Source organism: Rhinichthys klamathensis, unplaced genomic scaffold (genome assembly GCF_029890125.1).
Source record: "Rhinichthys klamathensis goyatoka isolate OS25496 unplaced genomic scaffold, OSU_Roscu_1.1 h1tg000176l_1, whole genome shotgun sequence".
NCBI lineage: Eukaryota > Metazoa > Chordata > Actinopteri > Cypriniformes > Leuciscidae > Rhinichthys > Rhinichthys klamathensis.
Window position 1 is genome coordinate 10554564 of NW_026606705.1, and position 23962 is coordinate 10578525.

The window sequence follows — 23962 nt, forward strand, 5'->3', positions numbered from 1 at the left end:
CAACCAGACTGGCACAAGAGTCGTTGCACACAAAAGCACACACTGACACACAACTGATACACACACACACGCACGCACAAAATATTGGATCACGGCAATCGACTCTTATTTGGTAGCCTCGGGCTCTCAGTGTGGTAAAGCGATAATCCTATCAAACAACAGGTCGAAGTTTATTATCTGCAGCTCAATACCAGCCACAGGAACACCAGGGCATAGAAGGCCCCTCCAGATACATAGAGCGAGAGAGACAAAGGGAAACTTTTTGCCCTAGCCGGGACATTGGGTCAGTTTCTTTTGGTTCTGTTGTGAATGAAGGCGCTGGGTAGTTGGCATAGTCCAACAGTTAAGATCTGTTAAGTCACTTGTTGATACGTTTGAGTTCACCTCTAGCTGGTGGCATCTCGACTCACCTGACTGCAGAATAAAGACATCTCAGAGGTACAGTTTATTCCTTCTTTTATAGTATTAAAAATTTAATGAGCTGGGAACTCTATTGTCTATTGATGCAAACCTTGAGCAATACATCTGTATTCAATTTCCTCTGAAGCTTGTAGCCACTTAAAAGCCGTTGAAGAATGCAGGGTAAATGTTGGAGATTTTTCAAACACTCTGTGAGCCTGAAGCAAACTTGATTCACATTGAATGGCTTACTGTGAATAACCATGGTTTAATGATACTGTTTCCAGATGTATAATGACTGTTCTTTAAACGAAAACAATGAGGAATCCGAGGGCGATTTTGTTATGCATTGGCATGCAGGTTGGAGACTTTCAAGGCAGTTAATCACAAATAAAAGTTGATGAATTCAACACATCAGGACATTGGCAAGAATTAGTGTCTTCATTAAGTCAATCTGATAATCAGCACGTCTGTCAGGAAAGTTAATGATTTTCTTGAACTTCCCCGTCTGTAGAATGAAGGTGTTTTAATTGGATTTAAAGTGAAATTACAAGGTTGAGTAGAGCTAGGACAATTTATACAGATGCTATACAAGTAAAACAAACAGACATGTAGTTTTAATTCTGTATCTTACTGTATATTGATCACAAAGCATAAGTTGCCAGTATAAGAAATTGTAAATATGAACCTAATTAACCTATACACCCCTATGGCCCTGTCACAAATGGCACACTTTATATGCACTTTCAGTCTTGTGGACTTAAAATGGCTGCCGCATGCGCGTGTCCGTTAAGTCCATGAAACCGTAGGGTTTGAGTTCTGAGGTTTGAAGCGAGCTCCGCAGCAGACTTCTTCCCGACAGTCAAAGCAGCGTTACGTCACGAAAGTGCGGACTCGTAGGAAGACCACGAGTGGTTGGGATAGGGCCTATGTAATCCTTGTACAAAATTATGAGCCTTTATTTTATCGTTTACATAAAAACATAGAACATTTTTCTACAAAATGTACAGTACATTACAGTATATTTGTGAAAAAATCTTTCCCATACTTTTACAATAGTAATTTTTGACAACTGTCATCACAGTGGAGTATAGCAAGACATGATGATTGCAGCACCATTGTGCTGCGGAATCACAATGATTATCCATGTCTACATTGTAATTATCTCATACTGTATATTTACACATTAATAGTGTGATAACATAACTATGTTATAACCCCAGTTGTTTATCAAATTCTAAACTATAATGTGCTACAACATTACCACTTCCAGTTCTTATCAATGGTTTACTGCTGAAAAAAAAGATCTAACCTGCATTGATTTCACAGTAAAATTCTAAAATTTTCATTTTTACACTGTCAAATATTTGTTTTTTTCTCAGAAATCCCATTCGAAGTGTGTTTGAATGAGCAAACATTCACAGTCAGTAGCCCTGCACTTGACAACTCAATAATACATTACTGGACTGAGGTGGATTATTATCTGACGGTGGTGTGACGGTGTTCCTGTGATGGGGAAGACTGGCCAGAGCACGGTGGACCTCAACTCACCCTCAGATGTGAAGCAGGCTATCCCGTTTGAGGACCTCCGTCACAACAGTGTTCCTGTAGAAGAGGAGAAGGAGAATAAAGTACCAGACAGAGGAGCGTGGAAGGGAAAATTTGACTTTCTGCTGTCCTGCGTTGGATATGCCATTGGGCTTGGAAATGTGTGGAGGTTCCCATATCTTTGCGGAAAGAATGGTGGAGGTAAGAGAAGATAAAGCTATTACTGTTAAGCTGCTGAGAAGATATGCCTGGTTGGATCAATACGCTTTCCAAATTTTTGGAGTAGGTTTAGGGCTGGGGTTGGGGTTTGAATAGCATTTTTGTTATTTAATCAAACATTTGCCTCTGATTTTTGGTGTAGTTAATGGTTAGTTTAGGTGAGGGATAGAATAGGACTTAGTTTGACAAGAATATTGTGCCAGGACCAATAAATGTTGTTCCCATGACCCAGAAAGAGTTTGAAGAAGCTTGATGGGGATGTGTAATTTTATATTGTAGAATATCCACCCCTTTTTTTTCTACGGAAAAGACCAGCGGTGTGTTTCCCAAAAGCATACCAACTATGGTCGCAAGTTCCGTTGTTAGTTGAATGTGTTTCCCAAAATCATAGTTCCAACAAACATTCGCAAACATCCTGGAAAATTGATTATAAACACAGTTTGACATGACATGGACTTAGATCAAGCTCTTGAGCAAAGTAAGCAAGCTAATATGCAGTACAATCTATAGTTTGTAGTGCATATTTATAGTAAAATTCTGTAGTTGGAATAGTACTCAGATGCCATATTCGTTACAGCAATAATCTGACATTTACTTGAGTTCAAACAGATAAATTAGCATACGTTATTACTCCACTGCCTGTGTGACAATGCCATTAATGCCAGTTATATATTGTTGAACCAATGTGGCTTGAACAATGGATGTGAGACAAAGTCACTAATGGTTTTAGGAAACAGTCGTGACTGCAGGGATGATTACTAGCATTTGTTACATTTATGGTGCTGGTCCGTATCATGGGATGTTGGTGTGCCTTGGTTCTTATCAGATTTCTTAACTAGCTTGACCGGCAAGACAACCAGCCATTCCAAGTGAAATGATTTCACAAGTTTCTACTGTAGAGGATATAACCCAGTGACTACTGTACCAAACACCAAAATACATTTCAGCTATCCAAAAGGTGATTGACCAAATCTGGCACACAGAATCATGCTCCAATTATTTTTCTTTTCTTCTAGATGCTAATTTTGTATTTAGAAATTTGGTATGTTTTAAAAGGGAAAATATAGATGAATCCAAAATGAATGGTTAATGGTAAACATGTTGAAGATTAGCAGACAGACTGTCAATTCATTAGCCGATAAGCTGCTTCCTCTCAAAAGCAGTTTATTTAGCGTACTGAAACATCTCCTCCATCGACTTCCATTAAAAAATGGCCTCTTGGCTCACCTTAAAGTGGCTCTGAGAGACTGTTCACATGTCTAATGTGAGCAATCTCAGAATTCAATTGAAGAGGTGGTGTGAGACCATATCAAAGTTTGTTTGGATCTTAATGCAGATGTTTTACACAGAAGTCAAGTCTGAAATCAAAAAAACCTTTACAAGTGAATTTTGTATTACTTTGTCTTTAGGAGCTTTTCTCATCCCATACTTCACTACTCTGGTGTTTGCTGGTATCCCGCTGTTTCTGCTAGAGACGGCATTAGGACAGTACACGTCAGTAGGGGGGCTGGGAGTATGGAAATTAATACCCATGATGAAAGGTGAGAAATATTTACATACACTTTAGCTATTTGGGGAGTTCTTACTGAGTACCATTGCCTCACTGCATGTTTTGTACCGTCATCAAATTACAATCTGTTTTAGCAGCCATAATTTGTTATAATAACATTAAACCAATGTCTAGTGGTGGAATTTTTTTTTTTTTTTTCAACCAATGGCAGATGGGGTTTGTTTTAAACTTTTTTGAGTCAGTAATGTTGTAGTTCTATTTGGTGACTCTAACAGCGCAGAGAGGACCTATTATGAACTTTATCAGTCTTGATTTTACATTATCGCAGCTCCTCTCTTCCCTGTAACGCTCTCTTTAGTTTTGAATCGAATGGACCAGTTGTGATTGGACAACAGTTTCAAGCGTGTTTCGGAAAATTCACTCTCACAATAGTTTTAGCATGTGTAATGGATATGACAATGTAAATGTATTTGGTATTGGCGACCAGATCTGATGAGCATGCTGTTGCTGAGCAAGTATGGACTTGAGAGTGCCAATGACACCCAGACAAGCTGCAGTGTGCATTTAAGATATGCTGCTGCAGCATGAACAGGCATATATAAATCCTGAAGCAGATCTAGGCAGGTGGAGCTGGGGGAGGTAGAGGGTTCACAGAGGATATCTGATAGCGCACTGCAGGACCAGCTTACAGCAAACACTGAACCAGACTATTTAAATGTTGAAAAAGCAAGCTCATTGGCTGCAGAATCTGCAAAGACCAATCAACTTTTGTCATGTGGTAAATGATGTGATTGCTAGCAGATTGCATAGGACCTATCTGTTGTCAATTTTAGGAACGAAAGAACTTGTGGGATTTCTAAAGGTTTGATTCTCTCAAGTCTGCACTCAATGCATCTTTGATGTCATGAACACATCCGGGTAATAATAATAATAATAATTCATTACATTTATATAGTGCTTTTCTTGGCACTCAAAGCGCTTTACACGCATCCTCTGTTCTTGCGTTCTTCAGTTTTGGAATTGAACATCGATGGTACGAGAAGACAAGGACACAAGATCACATGAGAACGCATATTGAGAAGCAGCCACTGGCTAAATTTCGAATAGCATACTAATCCAGCCCGTTCTCATCCCAAGGCGTCATAAACTGACGCTTTTGACATTTCGTCTAAATCCAACGCACATGGCACCCTTTTATGGAGGGATTATTGGGTCAGATTGAAAACTAAAAGTCTAAAACTAAAAGTCTTAAACGAAAACCAAAAGTCTAAGTTTGAAACTAAAAGTCTAAGTCGAAAACTAAAAGTCTAAGTCAAAAATGAATTTGGTATTTAGGATTGGGCATTTGGTATTTAGGATAGGGCATTTCGTATTTAGGATTGGGCATTTGGTCATTTAGCCATTTAGGATTTAGGATTGGGCATTTAGGGATTTAGGATTGGGCATTTAATCATTTAGCCATTTAGGATTGGGCATTTGAGGATTGAGGAGTGTATGCAAATAAGGAGGCGTGGCCCAAATACTGGAGGCTGGGTTTGAAATGGCTGGTGCAGATGCACCTTATGGACAGCAGAGGGAGCTCCAGTGCTAAGGAGCACACTGTAATGAAACCAAACAGAGCGAGTGAGCAGGTCTGGAGCGAGGACTGTACTTTATAATGTGATAACTTCAACTTAATGACAGCGTTGTATAGGGGTACTGGAACGGTACATGTATTCCTATTGAACCGAAACGGTAGCCTACGGGCGTCACGGTTCGGTGCACGAATTTACACGGAGAATACACGGTATAAAAATAAATAAAACTCTAAATTGCGATACATTTCGCTCTATTCGCGTTTTGTGTGAACGCAGCATAATAAACAGGCTGCGATATCAAGATAGCAATGCTGGAGTGTGTGTGTGCGCGCGAGAGAAAGAGAGAGAGAGAGGGGGAGGCGCGGGCGCGATCGAACTAGGTGTGTGTGTGTGTGTGTGTGAGAGAGAGAGAGAGAGAGAGAGAGTGTGTGTGTGTGTGTGTGTGTGTGTGTGTGTGTGTGTGTGTGTGTGTGTGTGAGTGATTTTGGTTGGGTGACAGTTGTAGGTTACAGTTTGACACGATTTTAGAGTGTGACAAAAGCACAATGTTGTATTTTATTGCGAGTGTATACAAATATACACACTTTACAGTTTGAACTTCGCGCACACACTTAACATTGCAACCTTGACGTCGCAGCCTGTTTATTATGCTGCGTTCACACCAAACGCGAATACAGCGAAATGGATCGCTATTTAGAGTTTTATTTATTTTTATACCGTGTATTCTCCGTGTAAATTCGTGCACCGAACCGTGACGCCCGTAGGCTACCGTTTCGGTTCAATAGGAATACATGTACCGTTCCAGTACCCCTATACAACGCTGTCATTAAGTTGAAGTTATCACATTATAAAGTACAGTCCTCGCTCCAGACCTGCTCACTCGCTCTGTTTGGTTTCATTACAGTGTGCTCCTTAGCACTGGAGCTCCCTCTGCTGTCCATAAGGTGCATCTGCACCAGCCATTTCAAACCCAGCCTCCAGTATTTGGGCCACGCCTCCTTATTTGCATACACTCCTCAATCCTCAAATGCCCAATCCTAAATGGCTAAATGATTAAATGCCCAATCCTAAATCCCTAAATGCCCAATCCTAAATCCTAAATGGCTAAATGACCAAATGCCCAATCCTAAATACGAAATGCCCTATCCTAAATACCAAATGCCCAATCCTAAATACCAAATTCATTTTTGACTTAGACTTTTAGTTTTCGACTTAGACTTTTAGTTTCAAACTTAGACTTTTGGTTTTCGTTTAAGACTTTTAGTTTTAGACTTTTAGTTTTCAATCTGACCCAATAATCCCTCCATACCCTTTAGCGTCAATATGAGACGCAGATATATATGGGCCAGAAGGCGCCTCCTAGTGGTCTAACCCTAACCCTACCCCAGACCTAAACCTACCCATAACTATATTGACGCTAAAGGGTGCCATGTGTGTTGGATTTAGACGAAATGTCAAAAGTGTCAGTTTATGACCCCTTGGGATGAGAATGCGTTGACTAATCTTACCCTTTCTGCAAACAGCAGTGATATTTAATTTAAAGATAGTGGCTACTATTTTCAGTTGTGTCTAGATGGTTCTCCGAAAGTCACATGCAACATTAATTCACTGTGTTTATTCTGCAAGGCTTCTACAATCTATGTGTCTTGGCATAAACTTTTTGTCATTTGTAATTTGTGCTTCATCACCTGATGTTTCAATCATAAGCTCCTCTTGTGTCAGGTGTGGGTCTGGCTGCTGTGGTTCTGTCCTTCTGGCTCAACATCTATTACATCGTCATCATTGCCTGGGCTCTCTACTACCTCTTCAGCTCTTTCAAAGCAGTGAGTGTCTATCACAAAACACAAAGTCACCAATATGCATTCTACTCTCTCTCTCTCTCTCTCTCTCTCTCTCTCTCTCTCTCTCTCTCTCTCTCTCTCTCTCTCTCTCTCTCTCTCTCTCTCTCTCTCTCTCTCTCTCTCTCTCTCTCTCTCTCTCTCTCTCTCTCTCTCTCTCTCTCTCTCTCTCTCTCTCTCACACACACACACACACACACACACAAAATCAAAATTTGTTCATATTTACAAAATACACTTAAGTTGGTCAGTGAAAACTTTTATTTTCAGAGAAAAAATATGTTATCGAATTTTACAAATTTGGGGTTGTATTATGAATATCCGCATTTAAAAATGGCTCATCAATTTTTTGCATAAGAATGTTGGGGTTTTGTTTGTTACATGTTATCCTTTGATCTCCAAATAATCATTTGATTACTTAATGAAAAAATGTTAGGCTATCACAATCATTTTTTAATTGCATTCATTGGTCAAATAGGTTTTGTGGTGTTAATTCTCACCATCCGTGTCTTAATCTGCTCCAGTGAATTCAGCTACGCCTGGAATTTCTTGAAAGTCTTCTCAGAATTGTTCCTTCTTTCAAGTTCTCTCTTCCTCCCTTTTCTCTGTATCTCTCTCCGCCTCCTTGACCCCCTTAAGCTTTCTGTGGCTGTGTCTTTGCTCTAGAGAGTGTTTTAAAGGCTCCACAGAAATAATAACTGCCTCTGTTTTGTGGAAATCGAAGTGCAGTTTCTGCCATGGGAATAAGAGCTTGTCTCTAAAGCAGTGCAGAGGGAATCTGAAACAAAAAAGGCCTTTGTTTTATGAATGCATAGTGCTGTTATTTTTTAATACTTTTTTATTTTCCATATATATATATATATATATATATATATATTTGAACAAATAATTTTTAAAACATTTGTCTGGTGGACTGAAATGGAGTGGGAAAAATTCTTTGACAGAATATAAATTTTAGGTTGAACTATCCCTTTGAATATATAAGCCTTAAAGCCACAGTACACTGTAAAAAGTGATCGGTTGACTTAATGACCATGAACAGTTGTTTATTTATCCACAGCCATTTTCTGACACTTAGAATTAAACAGGTTGTTGCCTTAAAATTAAGAAAATAAACTTCATAATTGAAAGAAATAAGTAATGTGAACTTGACAATTCCACATAACAATTTTTTTTTCAATTACACATGAAGTTTATTTTCTAATTTTTAAGGCAACAGGGTTTCTCTGTTATTTAAGTTAAAGGTGAACTATGCAGGTTTTTTACATCAACCGAACAGCTTCGGAGTCATTGGAATGGTTATATTACTCTTTTCGGGTCGAATGGTGGTCGTTTCGCACCCCCCTATCGCATGTGAGCGGAAAAAACACACTTGCAACTTTGAGCCGGCGGGTCGCCGGCCGCAGCATCAGGAAGTGTCGCGTGATATCAGATCTCGCAATGTAACGAATTGCTTTACGGCAGCTCTTAAAGGGGCCACACCTTATTTCAACTCGTTACAGCGTCCATCCTACTGAACAGGTACCGGTGTACAGGGGGAGGGGATCAGGCCGTGAGTGCAGAGCCATCTCTGCGTGAGTGCTATTTACGACAGTACAAGTACTCCACAGCAACTCTAGGGGTCGCTGTTTGACAAAAATGGAATTCCTACATAGTGCACCTTTAAAGGGATCATATAATGCCATTTTTGTACAAGCAAATATGATTCTTTAGGGTCTAAATTAAAAGTTTGTAATATACTTTAATTAAAAATTCTCATTATAGTATTGTAAGAAAACACTTATTTTACTTGGTCAAAAACAGCTCTGTTTTCAGCACGCCGTTTCAGTGTATATGACTTTAAATGATAATGAGCTTTGCTCACCCCGCCTCTCTGTTCTGTGCGTACACCATTTGTAACACAATAACACAATAACCATAACGCGTTGTTCAGTATGAACGTGGGATTATGAATTATATTGAGAACGTCATACATAGAAAACATGCCGTAATGTACCCTGAGTGTAAACCTTAGACGCATTCATTGTGAAGCGTGCAGCTAGCGATTTGCAAAGATTAATATATTACTATAAAGTTTAATAAAACGTTACACTCACTTCCGTTCTTCTGGAGATTCAGCAGGAACACGAATATCTGGTACCTATCCTTTTTTTCAGGAGCAGCTTCTTAGCAAATCCAGCTTTATACTGATCCTCGTTTATAAAGCAGTCTGGTGTGTGAAATGATTCGCGCAAACATGAAAGCATTGACGTTGCTCGTGGGGAATATTCCCTTCGAAAACAAACACAGCCACTGCGTTTTCAGCGGTTCGGATTTAGGAACATTAAAATGACTGCTGTGTTCGTTATTACACCCAAGAACAGAACACCACAATCGCTTAGACGCCATTCTGCTCATAGACAGTGCTCCAGCATATCAACTATGACCGTGCCGGTCCGCGCGGACTATGATTGACAGCTGGCTCACGAGCGAGGGCGGGTCTGTGTTGAAACGCTCCTGTCAATCAACAATCGTGGGAGGGGCGTGCGAGCTTGTGACGTCACAGGCTCGAACGGCTCGATTTGAGGCAGGGGAAAACATATAAGGAGATTAAAACAAAACCACTGGATGGATTTGTATCATTATATGATGGTTGTGTACAGGCACTGCCAACACACATTTCAGTACAATCAACTTGTAAAAGTGCATGTACCATTATATGACCCCTTTAAGTCAACCGATCACTTTAGGCTTACATTGGAGGAGGGACCGTAACCAGTCAGAACTCATTCCATCTAGCAACAACCAAGAACACCTAAATGACCAAAATGGCATGTGAGGATAATAAACTACTAAGCATAGCAACGCCCTGGTAACCACCTTAAACCCTAGCAACTGCATAGTAACCTAATAAAAAACAACTTCAAAGAAGAACACTTACTTAGCATACTTTTCAAAAGATTATTATCTTATAATGCAAATAATAGGCTACTTTAAAAGAATATACTTAAGTGCAAACTCAATGCAATATTTTCATACACTTATTTGCATGTTAATTGCAACTAAATGGAAATGTAATTATCGTTTAATTGAGGTTTTGTATTAAATGCAATTAGCTGAACCACTTAAGTAGGACAATTTTTATCTTTTATCTTTGAAATATGGTTAAAGTGTGATGTCAAATGTACTGACAAACGTTTATGGTAAACTTTTAGTTTGACATTATTACAAAGTGCACATTTTAAAAATGTACGTAAATATGTTAAGAAACATAGGCATGAAAGTGTACTCTCCTTAAATACACTTACGTGGCCTTTTATTTCATTATTATTATATGACCTGCAAGTACAGTTTGTTAAATATTCTTTTAATTATTGAAGCACACTACAAGTGTGAACAGAACAGATGCAGGAACGGATTAACAACCAGGAGAACTGATGATAACCGCAAACTGCAGGGAAAACACAGGGACATAATAGAACATATACACTCACCGGCCACTTTATTAGGTACACCTGTCCAACTGCTCGTTAACACTTAATTTCTAAGCAGCCAATCACATGGCGGCAACTCAGTGCATTTAGGCATGTAGACATGGTCAAGACAATCTCCTGCAGTTCAAACCGAGCATCAGTATGGGGAAGAAAGGTGATTTGAGTGACTTTGAACGTGGCATGATTGTTGGTGCCAGAAGGGCTGGTCTGAGTATTTCAGAAACTGCTAATCTACTGGGATTTTCACGCACAACCATCTCTAGGGTTTACAGAGAATGGTCCGAAAAAGAAAAAACATCCAGTGAGCGGCAGTTCTGTGGGCGGAAATGCCTTGTTGATGCCAGAGGTCAGAGGAGAATGGCCAGACTGGTTCGAGCTGATAGAAGGGCAACAGTGACTGAAATAACCACTCGTTACAACCGAGGTATGCAGCAAAGCATTTGTGAAGCCACAACACGCACAACCTTGAGGCGGATGGGCTACAACAGCAGAAGACTCCACCGGGTACCACTCATCTCCACTACAAATAGGAAAAAGAGGCTACAATTTGCAAGAGCTCACCAAAATTGAACAGTTGAAGACTGGAAAAATGTTGCCTGGTCTGATGAGTCTCGATTTCTGTTGAGACATTCAGATGTTAGAGTCAGAATTTGGCGTAAACAGAATGAGAACATGGAACCATCATGCCTTGTTACCACTGTGCAGGCTGGTGGTGGTGGTGTAATGGTGTGGGGGATGTTTTCCTGGCACACTTTAGGCCCCTTAGTGCCAATTGGGCATCGTTTAAATGCCACGGCCTACCTGAGCATTGTTTCTGACCATGTCCATCCCTTTATGGCCACCATGTACCCATCCTCTGATGGCTACTTCCACCATGTCACAAAGCTCTAATCATTTCAAATTGGTTTCTTGAACATGACAATGAGTTCACTGTACTAAAATGGCCTCCACAGTCACCAGATCTCAACCCAATAGAGCATCTTTGGGATGTGGTGGAACGGGAGATTCGCATCATGGATGTGCAGCCGACAAATCTGCGGCAACTGTGTGATGCCATCATGTCAATATGGACCAAACTCCCTGAGGAATGCTTCCAGCACCTTGTTGAATCTATGCCACGAAGAATTGAGGCAGTTCTGAAGGCAAAAGGGGGTCCAACCCGTTACTAGCATGGGGTACCTAATAAAGTGGCCGGTGAGTGTATGTGACAACAATGAAGCACACTTTCCTTTCACAGGGGTATTCCAAATCTTCACCCATTTTAATACTCTCTCTCTCTCCTTAGGAGTTACCATGGCAAACTTGTGATCACCCTTGGAACACTGATCGCTGCTTTTCCAACTATAGTTTGATGGACACCACCAACCTGACCAGCGCCGTCACTGAGTTCTGGGAGTGAGTCAACACAATTGTGATTTTAACACTTTGTTTGGTGTTACAAAAAAATATACAGTTGTATTGTAAGGTAAAATCCTGTTGCACTGATCAAATAGATCTTTTCCTGTCTGAGCTGTGCTTAGTGGTTAGCACATGTGCTTAGGTGTGTGAGAATTCGTATCTGACTTTTTCTGATTCCTTCGAGAATAATTGTCTTGTTTTGTTATCATTTACTTGACCTAATAAACCCATTGGACTTTCATCTGTGGAGCACAATAGTTGTTCACACTGCCCTTTTCTGCATTATGAATAAGTCTTGACCACAGCACTCATAATCTCAAATTTGGTCTTGTACAAGAAGGCTTTTGCACAAATTTGATCGGTTATGTCATGCACAAGATTGAAATCAAGTTTGGAATCATTGACATCAAACCCTGACGTGTATGTTTGAATGTGCAAATGTGTTACCAACCCAATCTCACGGCAATTCGAATGATTTTTGCTAAATCGTACATATTTTACCAGTTGTCCAATTCGCCTTTGGCTAAGCCACACCCTAGAATGTAGATTGACCAATCACAGCGCAGCCAAGAACGAGCTCCCACAGAGGTCCGACACTTTTTCACAGCGCTCCATTGACTTTAACACAGGCGTCTCATATTTTTGGTCTCGGCCGGCTATTACCGTCGTAGTTTTATCAAAAATATGGTTAAACGTTGTGCCTGGGGCATTTGTAACACAGATACGCGTTTCCCAGAGAGGTTGGAGGGGGGTGTGCGTTTTTTTCTCTTCCCAAAACCGAAGTCAAATCCTGACAAGTGTCGTCTAGCACAAGCTGCTAATAAATACAACGTTATACTCGCGTAGTCCGTTTGCTTCGTAATAACGATTATAGAAGTGAATAGAGACCTACCCAGCTTTGCATGAACAGATATTGTTAGTCCCAGCCTCCGTCTCGATTAGTAGGATATGCGGTGGGTAATTTTTTGACTGTGACCGGTATGCTTTTGCCTCTATTTGGATGCCTTGTTGTTCCTTGCGTTTCACCTGTATGTCGTGAATATAGCCTTCAAACGTATATTGCAGCCCCTTTTTGCCTACTTCTATCGGACACTCTATTTGCTGCTTTATAAAAGTTTGATAAAATTTCAGCAGGAAGAGCTGTCACACCATAAGCCATGTTGATACCAGAGCCCAGATGAAGTTTGTTTGTCGGACGTAGCAACAGTAACTAAGGGGGGGCGGGGCTTAGCCAAAGGTGAATTAGTATGAATTCGTACGAATGACCTACCCCTGACCCCGCCCCTAAACCTACCCATCACTGGGGTTTAGACAAATCGTTCGAATTCGTACAAGTGAGGCTGGTGAAGTAGCCACCTCGTACTCACTTGTACGAACTGGTCGTGAGATAGCGTTGGTTATACTGTTTCTTTAACTTTTTCTTTCTTTCCCGTTCAAAACATTGACCAACAAAAGCATAATCATGTTTAATGCCTAACTAACAGATATTTGTTTACTCTATAGGAGGAACATGCATCAGTTAACAAATGGTTTGGAGGAACCAGGGGAATTGCGCTGGCCGTTGGTTGGAACTTTGGCGTTGTCTTGGATTCTTGTTTATTTCTCAATCTGGAAAGGAGTGGAGTGGACGGGGAAGGTGCGATATTCTTTCTATTCCTCATAGAAACAACGCAGAATGTTGTATTCCCTATTTCTTACCTATCCTCACCCCCCTTTGTGCATTCTTGCCTTCTCTTTTATTTCATTTATTCACACACTTGCTTTTGGTTTCTTCTTGTTTTTCCATTTCAGGGCAAGCTTTATTGATCAGAGGTTGATTTTTCAAAAGCCCAGTAGACTTCATGAAGTTATAAATCATGTTTTATGAAATTGTGTTGCTTGACTTGCTTCTTTCTGCGAATTCATAGGAGAACTAAAAAAAGGTCTTGGAAGCATTTGATGAGAAACCTTTGAGTTCAGATCTTTAACTTTAAATTGCAGACTTTGGCAAATCTGAGCACAGTTTTGCGATCTCTTCCGAACTGTTTTTCCCCTTAGGAAAAAGAAGAATGAAACTCAACTGTGGAAGCTCAGTTCGATCTCATTACTTTTTTAGATATACACATATGTACATGTATTTATTTAGCATATTACATTCTTGTTGTCCAAGTCCATTTCTTGACATAAGTGTTGCAGGAATTGCAGAGTTTAAGCACTATGATGAGTAGCCGACGGACATGTCTTGATATTAAATTGTAAGCCATTTCAATTATTTATTTATTTATTTTCCTGGAGAGAAGGGAGAATGGCTCTCTTTATCTGCCCTTTCTCTGAGGATAATTGAATTTTAATGTGATCTCTGCTCTGGGGAAGAAGAAATACATTTTCCGGAAGTGTATAACCTTGATGGACATCACTAATTAAGGACAGTCATTATCCTACACAGCAAAAACGTGTTCCTACCAATCATCAAACAGAAGCCAGCGAAAGCATTACACTAACAAGTTAATAATGCTGTCCTCTACAACTACTTTAAAACGATTCACTCTGTAACTCTCTCTCTCTTTTCATTTATCTCTCGTCCTCCTCAGGTGGTGTATTTCTCAGCCACATATCCCTACTTCATGCTCTTTATTCTGTTTTTCCGTGGAGTCACTCTCCCTGGGGCGATAGATGGCGTTCGCTTTTATATCACCCCAGACTTCAAAAAGCTTTTAAAATCTGAGGTAAAAATCCTGAAATGTATTTTATATTTTGAACGATATTTTATATATTTTAAGTATGAAATGTTGAATTTGAGAACTTAAAACACATGTACTGTACGTTCATGTTTGAAAGTGCTGGGGAATAACATTTTTCAGCGGATTGATAGCTGATTTCAGAGGACCACGCTTATATTCATATTCACATTTTTCATCAATGATAGACACTAAGTTGTACAGTATTGACATTAAGGTAATCGAAAACATAAACCCCTTTGTGTTTTCACACCCTTGTGGAAAAGAGTGTGAGTACGATAATAAAATAAATTTGTCTTTTAAATATAGTGTTCTGCTGAATGTACTATTAAGCATTTATGGTAAACTGAAATATAATGTCATTACTATTCAACTCTAGAAAATATTTTTGTAGTTACATTTGTAATGATACATTTTCAATTTAGTACATTTAAAATATATAAACTTTAAATGTAATATTGGATACCAATATTGCACAACACAAGATTATGATTTAAAGATAATGATTTCAAATGTGATAAGCATCTTAACATTATAACAAAAGTGAACTTGCAAAGAAACATATCCATGAAACTGTACCCTCTTTACACTTAAATGGCCTTTTATTTGATTAATATTATATTATCTACAAGAACAATTTTGAACTTTTTCATTTACATATTCAATTTTCAATATACAGATCCTGAGCCAATAACCACGTCTGATAGAATGAATCTTTAATATTAACTATTAGATAGACTAATATAGCCTGCATTTCATAAAAAGATGATACAGTGTTTGAGAGTGTATTTATTTTGACTATCAAAAGTATTCACACCTTACTATTTTTCATTTACTGTAACCACTGTTTCAATTATACAGTGTGTGTTATGAAGGTAGTCAGCCTTTTTGTGTTTCTAGATTCATTCAATGATGTTTTAAATTTTATAACATAATTACTGTTAATATTTGAGACACATTTGAAACTTTAGGATAAGTATTGTTCTGAGTAAGTGGGCAAAACCAAAATGTTTTAACTGACCATACTCTAAGCCTTAGAGCCTTATTAATGAGAATGAGACTTTAACTGTAGCTGTCCGTAAATTTCACGGACAAGCTTTTGCTCTTTCCTGTGTCCACAGAGGATGCCATTTTAGAGTTTATTGAAAGCTTCAGTATTTTACAGACATTATTATTCAAAGATATGGTTCTCTCTTATCTTGCAACATGTCAAGCTACACTTTAAGAATAGCTTAAGTAGTTTACAGAAATCCTCAGGTTGGCTAAATCATATATCAAATGCATGTAACTAATGCACTGACAGTTCTGATACTATCAATATTTCTCATTTTTGCATTTCTTCTCAGGTGTGGTTGGATGCCGCCACTCAGATCTTCTTCTCCTACGGTCTGGGTTTAGGTTCTCTCATTGCTCTGGGAAGTTACAACTCCTACAACAATAATGTCTACAAGTGAGAAATACTAGTCTCTGTCCACATGTTCAGACATTATGTACATGTGGTGTGTACTTGTCATGTGATCTGATGTGCAGAATTGCCTTTTCTCTGAAATTATGTTCAGTTTGTGCATTGTTTCCACTTTTGATTCAGTTGACCTGATTCTTGTTCCATCTATAGAGATTCTATCATTGTGTGCTGCATAAACTCCTGCACCAGTATGTTCGCTGGGATCGTCATATTTTCCATTGTGGGCTTTATGTCGCACATCACAAAGAGACCCATTGAAGAACTGGCTGCTTCAGGTCATTATGTCTCTTATACAGTCACAAATTCCATTATTGCAAATCCTTATGAAAAAGTACACTTCAGCATACTTTTAAAAAGAGTAGTTATTACAGGGAAAAAAAAAAGTAATCATGACTTTTTGAGAACTTAAAACACTTTGAAAGTGCTGGGGAATAACATTTTTCAGCGGATTGACAGCTGATTTCAAAAGTGAACATGATTTGGTATGAACATGAACATATTTATTTTTTAAGTTTGAAATGGTGAAATTAGACTCATATTTACACTTATGACTTTCAGGTCCTGGTTTGGCATTTCTGGCCTATCCGCAAGCAGTCACACAGCTTCCCATGTCTTCACTCTGGTCTATTCTCTTCTTCTCAATGCTCATGATGCTGGGATTGGACAGTCAGGTACTAGACACACACACACACACACACAGGATAAGCATTTTAAGATTTAAATATAAAAATCTTAAAATGCAATCTATTTGACAAATCAAAATAATGTATTATTTGTAGTAGTCGACATTATTCCACAGACACTGTCGCTATATATGGCATTTTTAAATCGCTAGAGCTTAAGGTTTATTGAACCCACAATACTCCTCTAATGGCACTACATTTAGCAGCATCGCACGCACCATTATTCTTCTATAGATTTCAGAGCTTTTTTAATTATTCAAATGAAACAATTTACAAATAATTCATGTGGTGTTATTTTAGTTTGCCAGTGACCGAATTGATCACAAGAGAATTCAGCACATAAAATGTAGTCTCTTCACATAGCCATCTTAGCTATTGTTAAAGAACACATAGAAACATAAAATATAGCAAAAGGTTTTTTTTAATGTTTATTTTCTATTAATAAGTAACTCAATGAATACCATAAAGTACTGCAGGCATTGACTCTTTGAAACTTACCGGTAAAAACAAACTTAAACATATCATGCAAATTTTGAAACTTATTAATTTACTTTTAAAAAAGTTACAAGAAGCATACAATTTGTAAGTTACTCCAAAGCTTTGCTGCAGAAATTCAGTCTGTAAGGTATACTGTACATGTTTCTATTTCCTACACTGTATGATCAATAAGTTATGATAACATATGTTTTTAAATTGCTTTAACTCATCAAAGTTTTTAAAGTCATTTTTTCGTCAGTTGAAATGACTTAAACATCCAAGGTTATTGTACTTTAGGCAGCAACTTTTGTTTACAGTGTAGTTCTAAAATAGCTAACTAATAAAAAATACTAGTAATTTAATATATTATGTTGATGTGTGAAGTGGAACTGCTCAAACATGGTTTCCAATAGGTATTCATAAAAGTGTCTTTAATCAACTGTCAACCATCATGAAAGCACTGTATATTAGTGCATGACGTGAATGTATTAATGTGTACATGCACACTTGTCTGTGACAGTTTTGTACAGTGGAAGGCTTCATAACTGCTCTGATGGACGAATATCCCACAGTCCTGAGGAAGAGAAAGAAAGTCTTCATCCTCATTGTCTGCATTATATCCTTCATCATCGGCTTCTCCAACATCACCCAGGTATACGATGACTGCCTGAAAACTTCTGTTTTATTAGTGTTTTATAACTGTATGTTCTCTTCAGCGACAGACAGTAAGTTATGATACAGTAGTGATGTATCATACTGCTGTGTGCTGTGTGCTCTTTTTTTTTTTAGGGTGGCTTATACGTGTTCAAATTGTTTGACTACTACTCGGCCAGTGGAATGTGTCTTCTGTTCTTGGTCTTCTTTGAGACAACCTCCATTTCTTGGTTATACGGTACATCTCCTAATATAAACTTAGACTATACAGGGATGAGACATTTGTAGTTTTGACAAAAAATGAACAGTTCAAGCTAACCTCTGTGCATTGTATGGAAGCTTGTTTCCGCCACTGAATAAAAAAAATAGATATAATAATTACGACTTTTTATCTCACAATTGCGAGATATGAAGTCAGAATTGTGAGAAATAAAGTCGCAATTGCGAGATATAAAGTCGGAATTCTGAGAAATAAAGTTGCAATTGCGAGATATGAAGTCGCAATTCTGAGAAATAAAGTCGCAATTGCGAGATATAAAGTCGCAATTCTGAGAAATAAAGTCGCAATTGCGAGATATAAAGTCGCAATTATGAGAAATAAAGTCGCAATTGCGAGAAAAAAAAGACAGAATTATCTCACAATTCTGACTTTTTTTTCTCACAATTGCGAGTTTACATCTCGCAATTCTGACTTTATAACACATAATTGCGAGTTTATATCTCGAAATTCTGACATCTTTTCTCAGAATTGTGAGATATAAACTCGCAAATGCGAGTTATCAGGCCAATTCTAAGGGGGGAAAAAGACGAACTTTTTCCCCCTCAGAATAGTTTATATCTCACAATTCTGATTTTACAACACGCAATTTCGACTTTATATCATGCATTTCTGACTTTATAACACGCAATTGCGACTTTATATCAATCAATTCTGACTTTATATCTCGCAATTCTGACTTTATAACACGCAATTGCGATTTTATATCACGGAATTCTGACTTTATATCTCGCAATTCTGACTTTATATCTCGCAATTCTGACTTTATAACACGCAATTGCGATTTTATATCACGCAATTCTGACTTTATATGTCGCAATTCTGACTTTATATCATGCAATTCTGACTTTACATCTCGCAATTGTGAGAAATAAAGTCAGAATTGCGTAATTGTGAGAAAAAAAGTCAGAATTGTGAGATAAAAAGTCGCAATTACCTTTTTTATTTTTCATTCAGTGGCGGAAACAAGCTTCCATACTATGGTGAATTTCACGTGACGGCAAAATATTTCCCAATGTAGATTTTGCATTTGGGAAAGTTGGTCATGCAGATTTGCCACGTTGATTTGATTTGAAAGTGGCTTCTGTGTGAGCAGTGCTTCAAACATCATTGCATTGTATGTGTGTACTGTATGCATCACGTCTCTCTCTCTCTCTAGGCGCAGAGAAATTTTATAAAAACATTGAAGACATGATTGGTTATCGGCCTTGTGGCTTTTGGAAACAATGCTGGTTGTACTTTACTCCAACAATTTGTTTGGTAAGTATATCACTTGCAAATTGCAACATCTTTGATATGTTTTCAAAGTTGAACTGCTTTAAACTAGACAGGGTTGCAATTGAAAGATGCGTTCACACTTGTAGTTCGGTTCACTTGGTTCTTTTGGTTCGGACCAAAAAAAAGGACATTTTAGTCCTGGTTTGCACTATAATTTTTAACACTGAAATATATAAAACTGCACACACACACACGTGTTGCTTGTCGAACGTATATAACAATAAATGGATAATGACTAAAACCAACATAACATATAAAATAGTGCTGAACTTTATTATAGAAATAAAACAACAGTAATGGACTATGAAAATATACTGTACTTTTTAAAATATAAATAATATTCATTTATTATTTATACCTTGATCATTCATGTTAATTCATAGTGCATTACCTAATATTAAGAGACACAACTTTAAAATGTAAAAATGTATTAGTAAATGTTGAAATTAACAATGAAAATACTTTTATTAACCTTAGTCAAGGTTACAAATGGACTCTTATTGTAAAGTGTTATCATTTCATATAAATCCAAACAGTTATGCTTGAAGATGGCGCTCTTTAAGAGCATTGAAATTAGATACACATGTGTATTGTAGGTATATATTACACGTTACTTGCTTCTCTTTTAGAACACTTGATGATTATCTAATTAAAATGACAAATTATGTATTACAGTGAAGATAAAAAAAACTGAAATTGGATGCATTTCTGATTTATTTCTGATGTGTTTCTGTTGCCTGCATGAACATAAATTGCTTTCTCATGTCACTAGCTTTAAATATGCAACTTCGCTGGAGAACGAATGCATTAAAGCGACCAGCAGGATTTAAATTAATGCAAATAGATGCTAACAATCATGACATTAAACATTTGGGTTGGACTTTTGGGTGTGTGTTTTTGTCACATTTGTCACACCGCTTGAGGTACTAATGTTAGCGTCCTCTCACCCTCGATTACAAACATGCTGTTGTTCTACACTAATGCAGCATCTAGTCAACAAATTACTTCATAATGATATGAAAACATACTGTAGTGCACTGTATACATACCGTTTCGTTGTCTGTTTTAAATCCACATCTGAAGTGTCCCGCTCTATGCAGCGTGCTGCCCATAGACAGTATAAGAAGTGGACAGAGCCATCTCATTGGAACTCAGTTGAGACAGGTGAAGCCCATTTTTAGCGATTTTTGAGCACTTCCGTTCCTGACCCGCAGACTCAAACCGACTCAAACTAAGCTTGATGACGTGAGCAACCTGTCTGACAGACGTACATCTTCTAGTAGCTGTGCGTGAAAATTGCCAACGTTAATCTTGCAGAGACAAGGAACTTGAGCAAAGAGTTCTTTGGCGTGAGTGAGCAGGAGTAAGTATTCCGTTGCTTTTATGGACTCATTATCTATGGGCTTCTCCCTTGACGGGACGTCCCCCGATTGCCTGCGAGCTTCTCCTCCTGTCTGTACGGTCATTTCTGTACAGCGCGACAGAGAGTCGAGTGGTTATGACGCAATCGTTAGCCTATTTTTACTAAATCGGTTTCTACGGGGCCATAATGTAACATAGAAGGTAATGGAGCCCTTTATACATTGTCGTGTTTCTTTAGAAATAAATAATGGACAAATGGAGACTTTAAACGCCTCAGATGTAAAGTTATTCGCTGTCAAAGTGACGCCAAAATGAATGGGAGTCAATGGAAATGCTAACGCAAGTGAAGTTCTGCTACAACATGGCGGCACCCGGCCGGCTTCAACTTCCGGTCGATGGATTACCCCCTTGGTGCTGCCTCACATGTCAAAACAAACTCCTCGAAGCGTCAATGCTAGTTTTTATTTCGCCTCTAGAGGCCGCTCTCGTACTGTATAATGATATTTGGGCCCTTCTCAGCTGATCCAGCAACAGATGCAACCCGGAAAAAGTATCGGTATAGATTTTTTCTGATAACCGATTGTACCAGTAATCGGTTGTCGGTGCCGTAATCGAGTGTAATCGGTAATCGTTATCTGTTAATCGGCAAAACCGAATAATCAGTTGACCTCTATTTTTAAGGGTCGCATCTTGTGACTTCATGTCCGGTTTTTGGTTCGTTGACCTGTCTTTGGTTTGTGTTGCGTTGATATTTCATTCAAACCTCACAAGAGTTCGTTTAAAAGCAGACCGAGACTCATCTTTTTAGCAGTCTGGGTTCACTTGTTTGGTGCGCACCAGGTCTCGGATGGTAGCGTTCACACTTGAACCGCATTAACAGAGCAATCGGACCATGGGGTTTTTTTAACGAACCAAACATGCCAAGTGTGAACACACCCTCTGAATTAAATCACTTTTATCCTTTCATTCAACTATAAGGTGAATTAAGTAATTGGTTATCCAGTTAATCACTCATGTCCTTAATGAACTGAGGATTGATTTGTCTTATGTGTTTCCTGATTGTAGGGTGTTTTCACATTCAGTGCCATAGAAATGACTCCTCTGACATTAGGGAAGTATGTGTACCCGACCTGGGGTCAGGGCATCGGCTGGCTAATGTCGCTTTCTTCCATGATTCTTATACCCGGATATATCATCTATATGTTCATCACTACCAAAGGCAGCATCCGACAGGCAAGACCTCCAATGGATTTAGTGCATTCTCAGATAAATATTATAAAACTTGTACCTTTTGGGGTACAACAGCCTGTCACTTGGGCAGTACCCATAAACGGACATCTTTGAACGTTATTTAGCCATTCAAGTTAATTGTAGTGCCTTAGGGCTACATACAGTACTTTTAGGTGTTGATAAGGAACAAAGTTGTCCTTTTAAGGGTACTGCCCCAGTGACAAACTGCAAACTGTAGAAAAATGTTTTTACAATTTTTCTGACAGTTTGTTTCTGGCCTAACAATTTTCACATTTTGTCACAGTTGCCTCTTTTCCAACGGCTTCCAAATGTATGTCCTTCCCTATAAACCCCCTTCCTTCCCAACTTCCTTCTGAATTCAAAACATCCTTCATTTTGATCTCACAAACTTCCTTCCTTTCTTTCATATAAACTCCTTTCCTTACTTCATTAAAATCTTCCTTCCTTCGTTCCAAGCAAACAAACCTCTGAATAATTAAAAATACATCCTTCCTTCTGTTCTTCCTTCCTTCAGAATAAACTTCCAAGTTTGCCTTTGAAAGTCCTTTCCTTTTAAACTTCCCTTCTGAACGAACAAACTTCCGAACTTCCCAATATACTCCCACATGAACTTCCATTCAACTAAACCTCTTTCCTCCCTTCATTCATTCTTCCTCCTGAACAAACTTGCAAACAAACTTACTTCACTCTGGATGTATTTTTTCCAAACTTGCATACTTCCTTCATTTGGAAATTCCAAATGTACTTCCTTCTTAATTTCCTTCCTTCCAACAATTTATCTCTCTCTTTTTTATTCTGTAGTAAAGTACAATAATTGTCATTGGCTATTGTTTTTCCCTCTCAGCGCTGGCACAAGATGACCAAACCCAGAGAGGTCACAATTTCGGATGCCAATGATATCACACAGCAATCCTCACGGACAGGAAGTATGGATGAAGCTTCAGTCTGACATCATTTCCTCTTTTCTGTACAATGGCCATTAAACCAATGGCAAAATAACTATTCCTCCATTCCGTTCTTTTTTTCTGTTGGAGAATCTACAGCAGATTGAAGTGGATTACACACATGTTCATCTGTTTTCTTGCATTTCTTTCTCTACATCCCTCTCTTATGTTGCATCACGTAATATGAGGGGGCTGCAGTCTGTATTGAGAGGAGAAATACGTTTCAGTGACTATCAGTATAAAGCTAGAAATAATCCAGGCCGTTGATAGGCCATTGGAAGGCCTACGTAACCGTTGCATTCCTGTGTAATATACAATTTTTCACAGTATTTACTGTACCTCAAGTTGGCGAGTGAATGCATGTGTTTAGTGCTCTGTTCCTCTTGGTTTCAGCATAATATATGGTAATATTATAGTGGCTCATTTTGAAGGCCAAGTACGATTATTCTTGCCACAATGTATTGAACTAAATTAACAGGAAATCCATTTGTATTTTTGAAAGACCTGGAATGACAGAATGAAATTGACATAAGGTAGTTGACACAACACGTACACTAACTGTTTTTTTGTATTTATTTATTTTTTTATCAACATTAAGATTTTAGGTTCAAAATTGAATGTATAAGGGAGAGTGTATATTCCAGACAGCAACATAGTGTCTTCCCAGTTCTGGCCCACATCTGGTGCGCATTGAATCCACATGTGCCAGATATGGCCCGAATCTGGGCCGACACTATGTTGCTGTCTGGGATCTTAGGTCCCGTAACTGTCCACCATTTATTTTTCACCCTTTTAATAACTTTTTGCCTTTACAAGCTCATTTTATATGGCCTTGCAGTGTGCCAAATTTTGCAGTACAATTAGTCCCTCAATTAATAAGAGGTGATAAAGG

At 38.4% G+C, this 23962-nt stretch overlaps 1 protein-coding gene across 1 annotated transcript; it reads left to right on the forward strand.

Moving 5' to 3' along the window:
* Window positions 1–1819: 1819 nt before the first annotated feature.
* Window positions 1820–23459, forward strand: slc6a1l (solute carrier family 6 member 1, like). Its single transcript, XM_056260424.1, has 14 exons — window positions 1820–2148; window positions 3576–3707; window positions 6976–7076; window positions 11850–11959; window positions 13466–13598; window positions 14533–14667; window positions 16026–16129; window positions 16295–16419; window positions 16703–16815; window positions 17825–17956; window positions 18094–18196; window positions 19395–19495; window positions 21941–22108; window positions 22971–23459. Exons 1-14 carry the CDS (start codon window positions 1911–1913, stop codon window positions 23073–23075), a joined length of 1800 nt encoding a protein of 599 aa, XP_056116399.1. The 5' UTR covers window positions 1820–1910; the 3' UTR covers window positions 23076–23459.
* The last annotated feature ends 503 nt before the right edge of the window (window positions 23460–23962 follow it).

Coding starts and splice junctions, on each gene's coding strand:
- slc6a1l (XM_056260424.1), top strand. CDS start 1,911: ATGGGGAAGACTGGCCAGAGCACGGTGGACCTCAACTCACCCTCAGAT. Junction 2,149..3,575: donor TTGCGGAAAGAATGGTGGAG/GTAAGAGAAGAT, acceptor CTTTGTCTTTAG/GAGCTTTTCTCATCCCATAC. Junction 18,197..19,394: donor CTCCATTTCTTGGTTATACG/GTACATCTCCTA, acceptor CTCTCTCTCTAG/GCGCAGAGAAATTTTATAAA.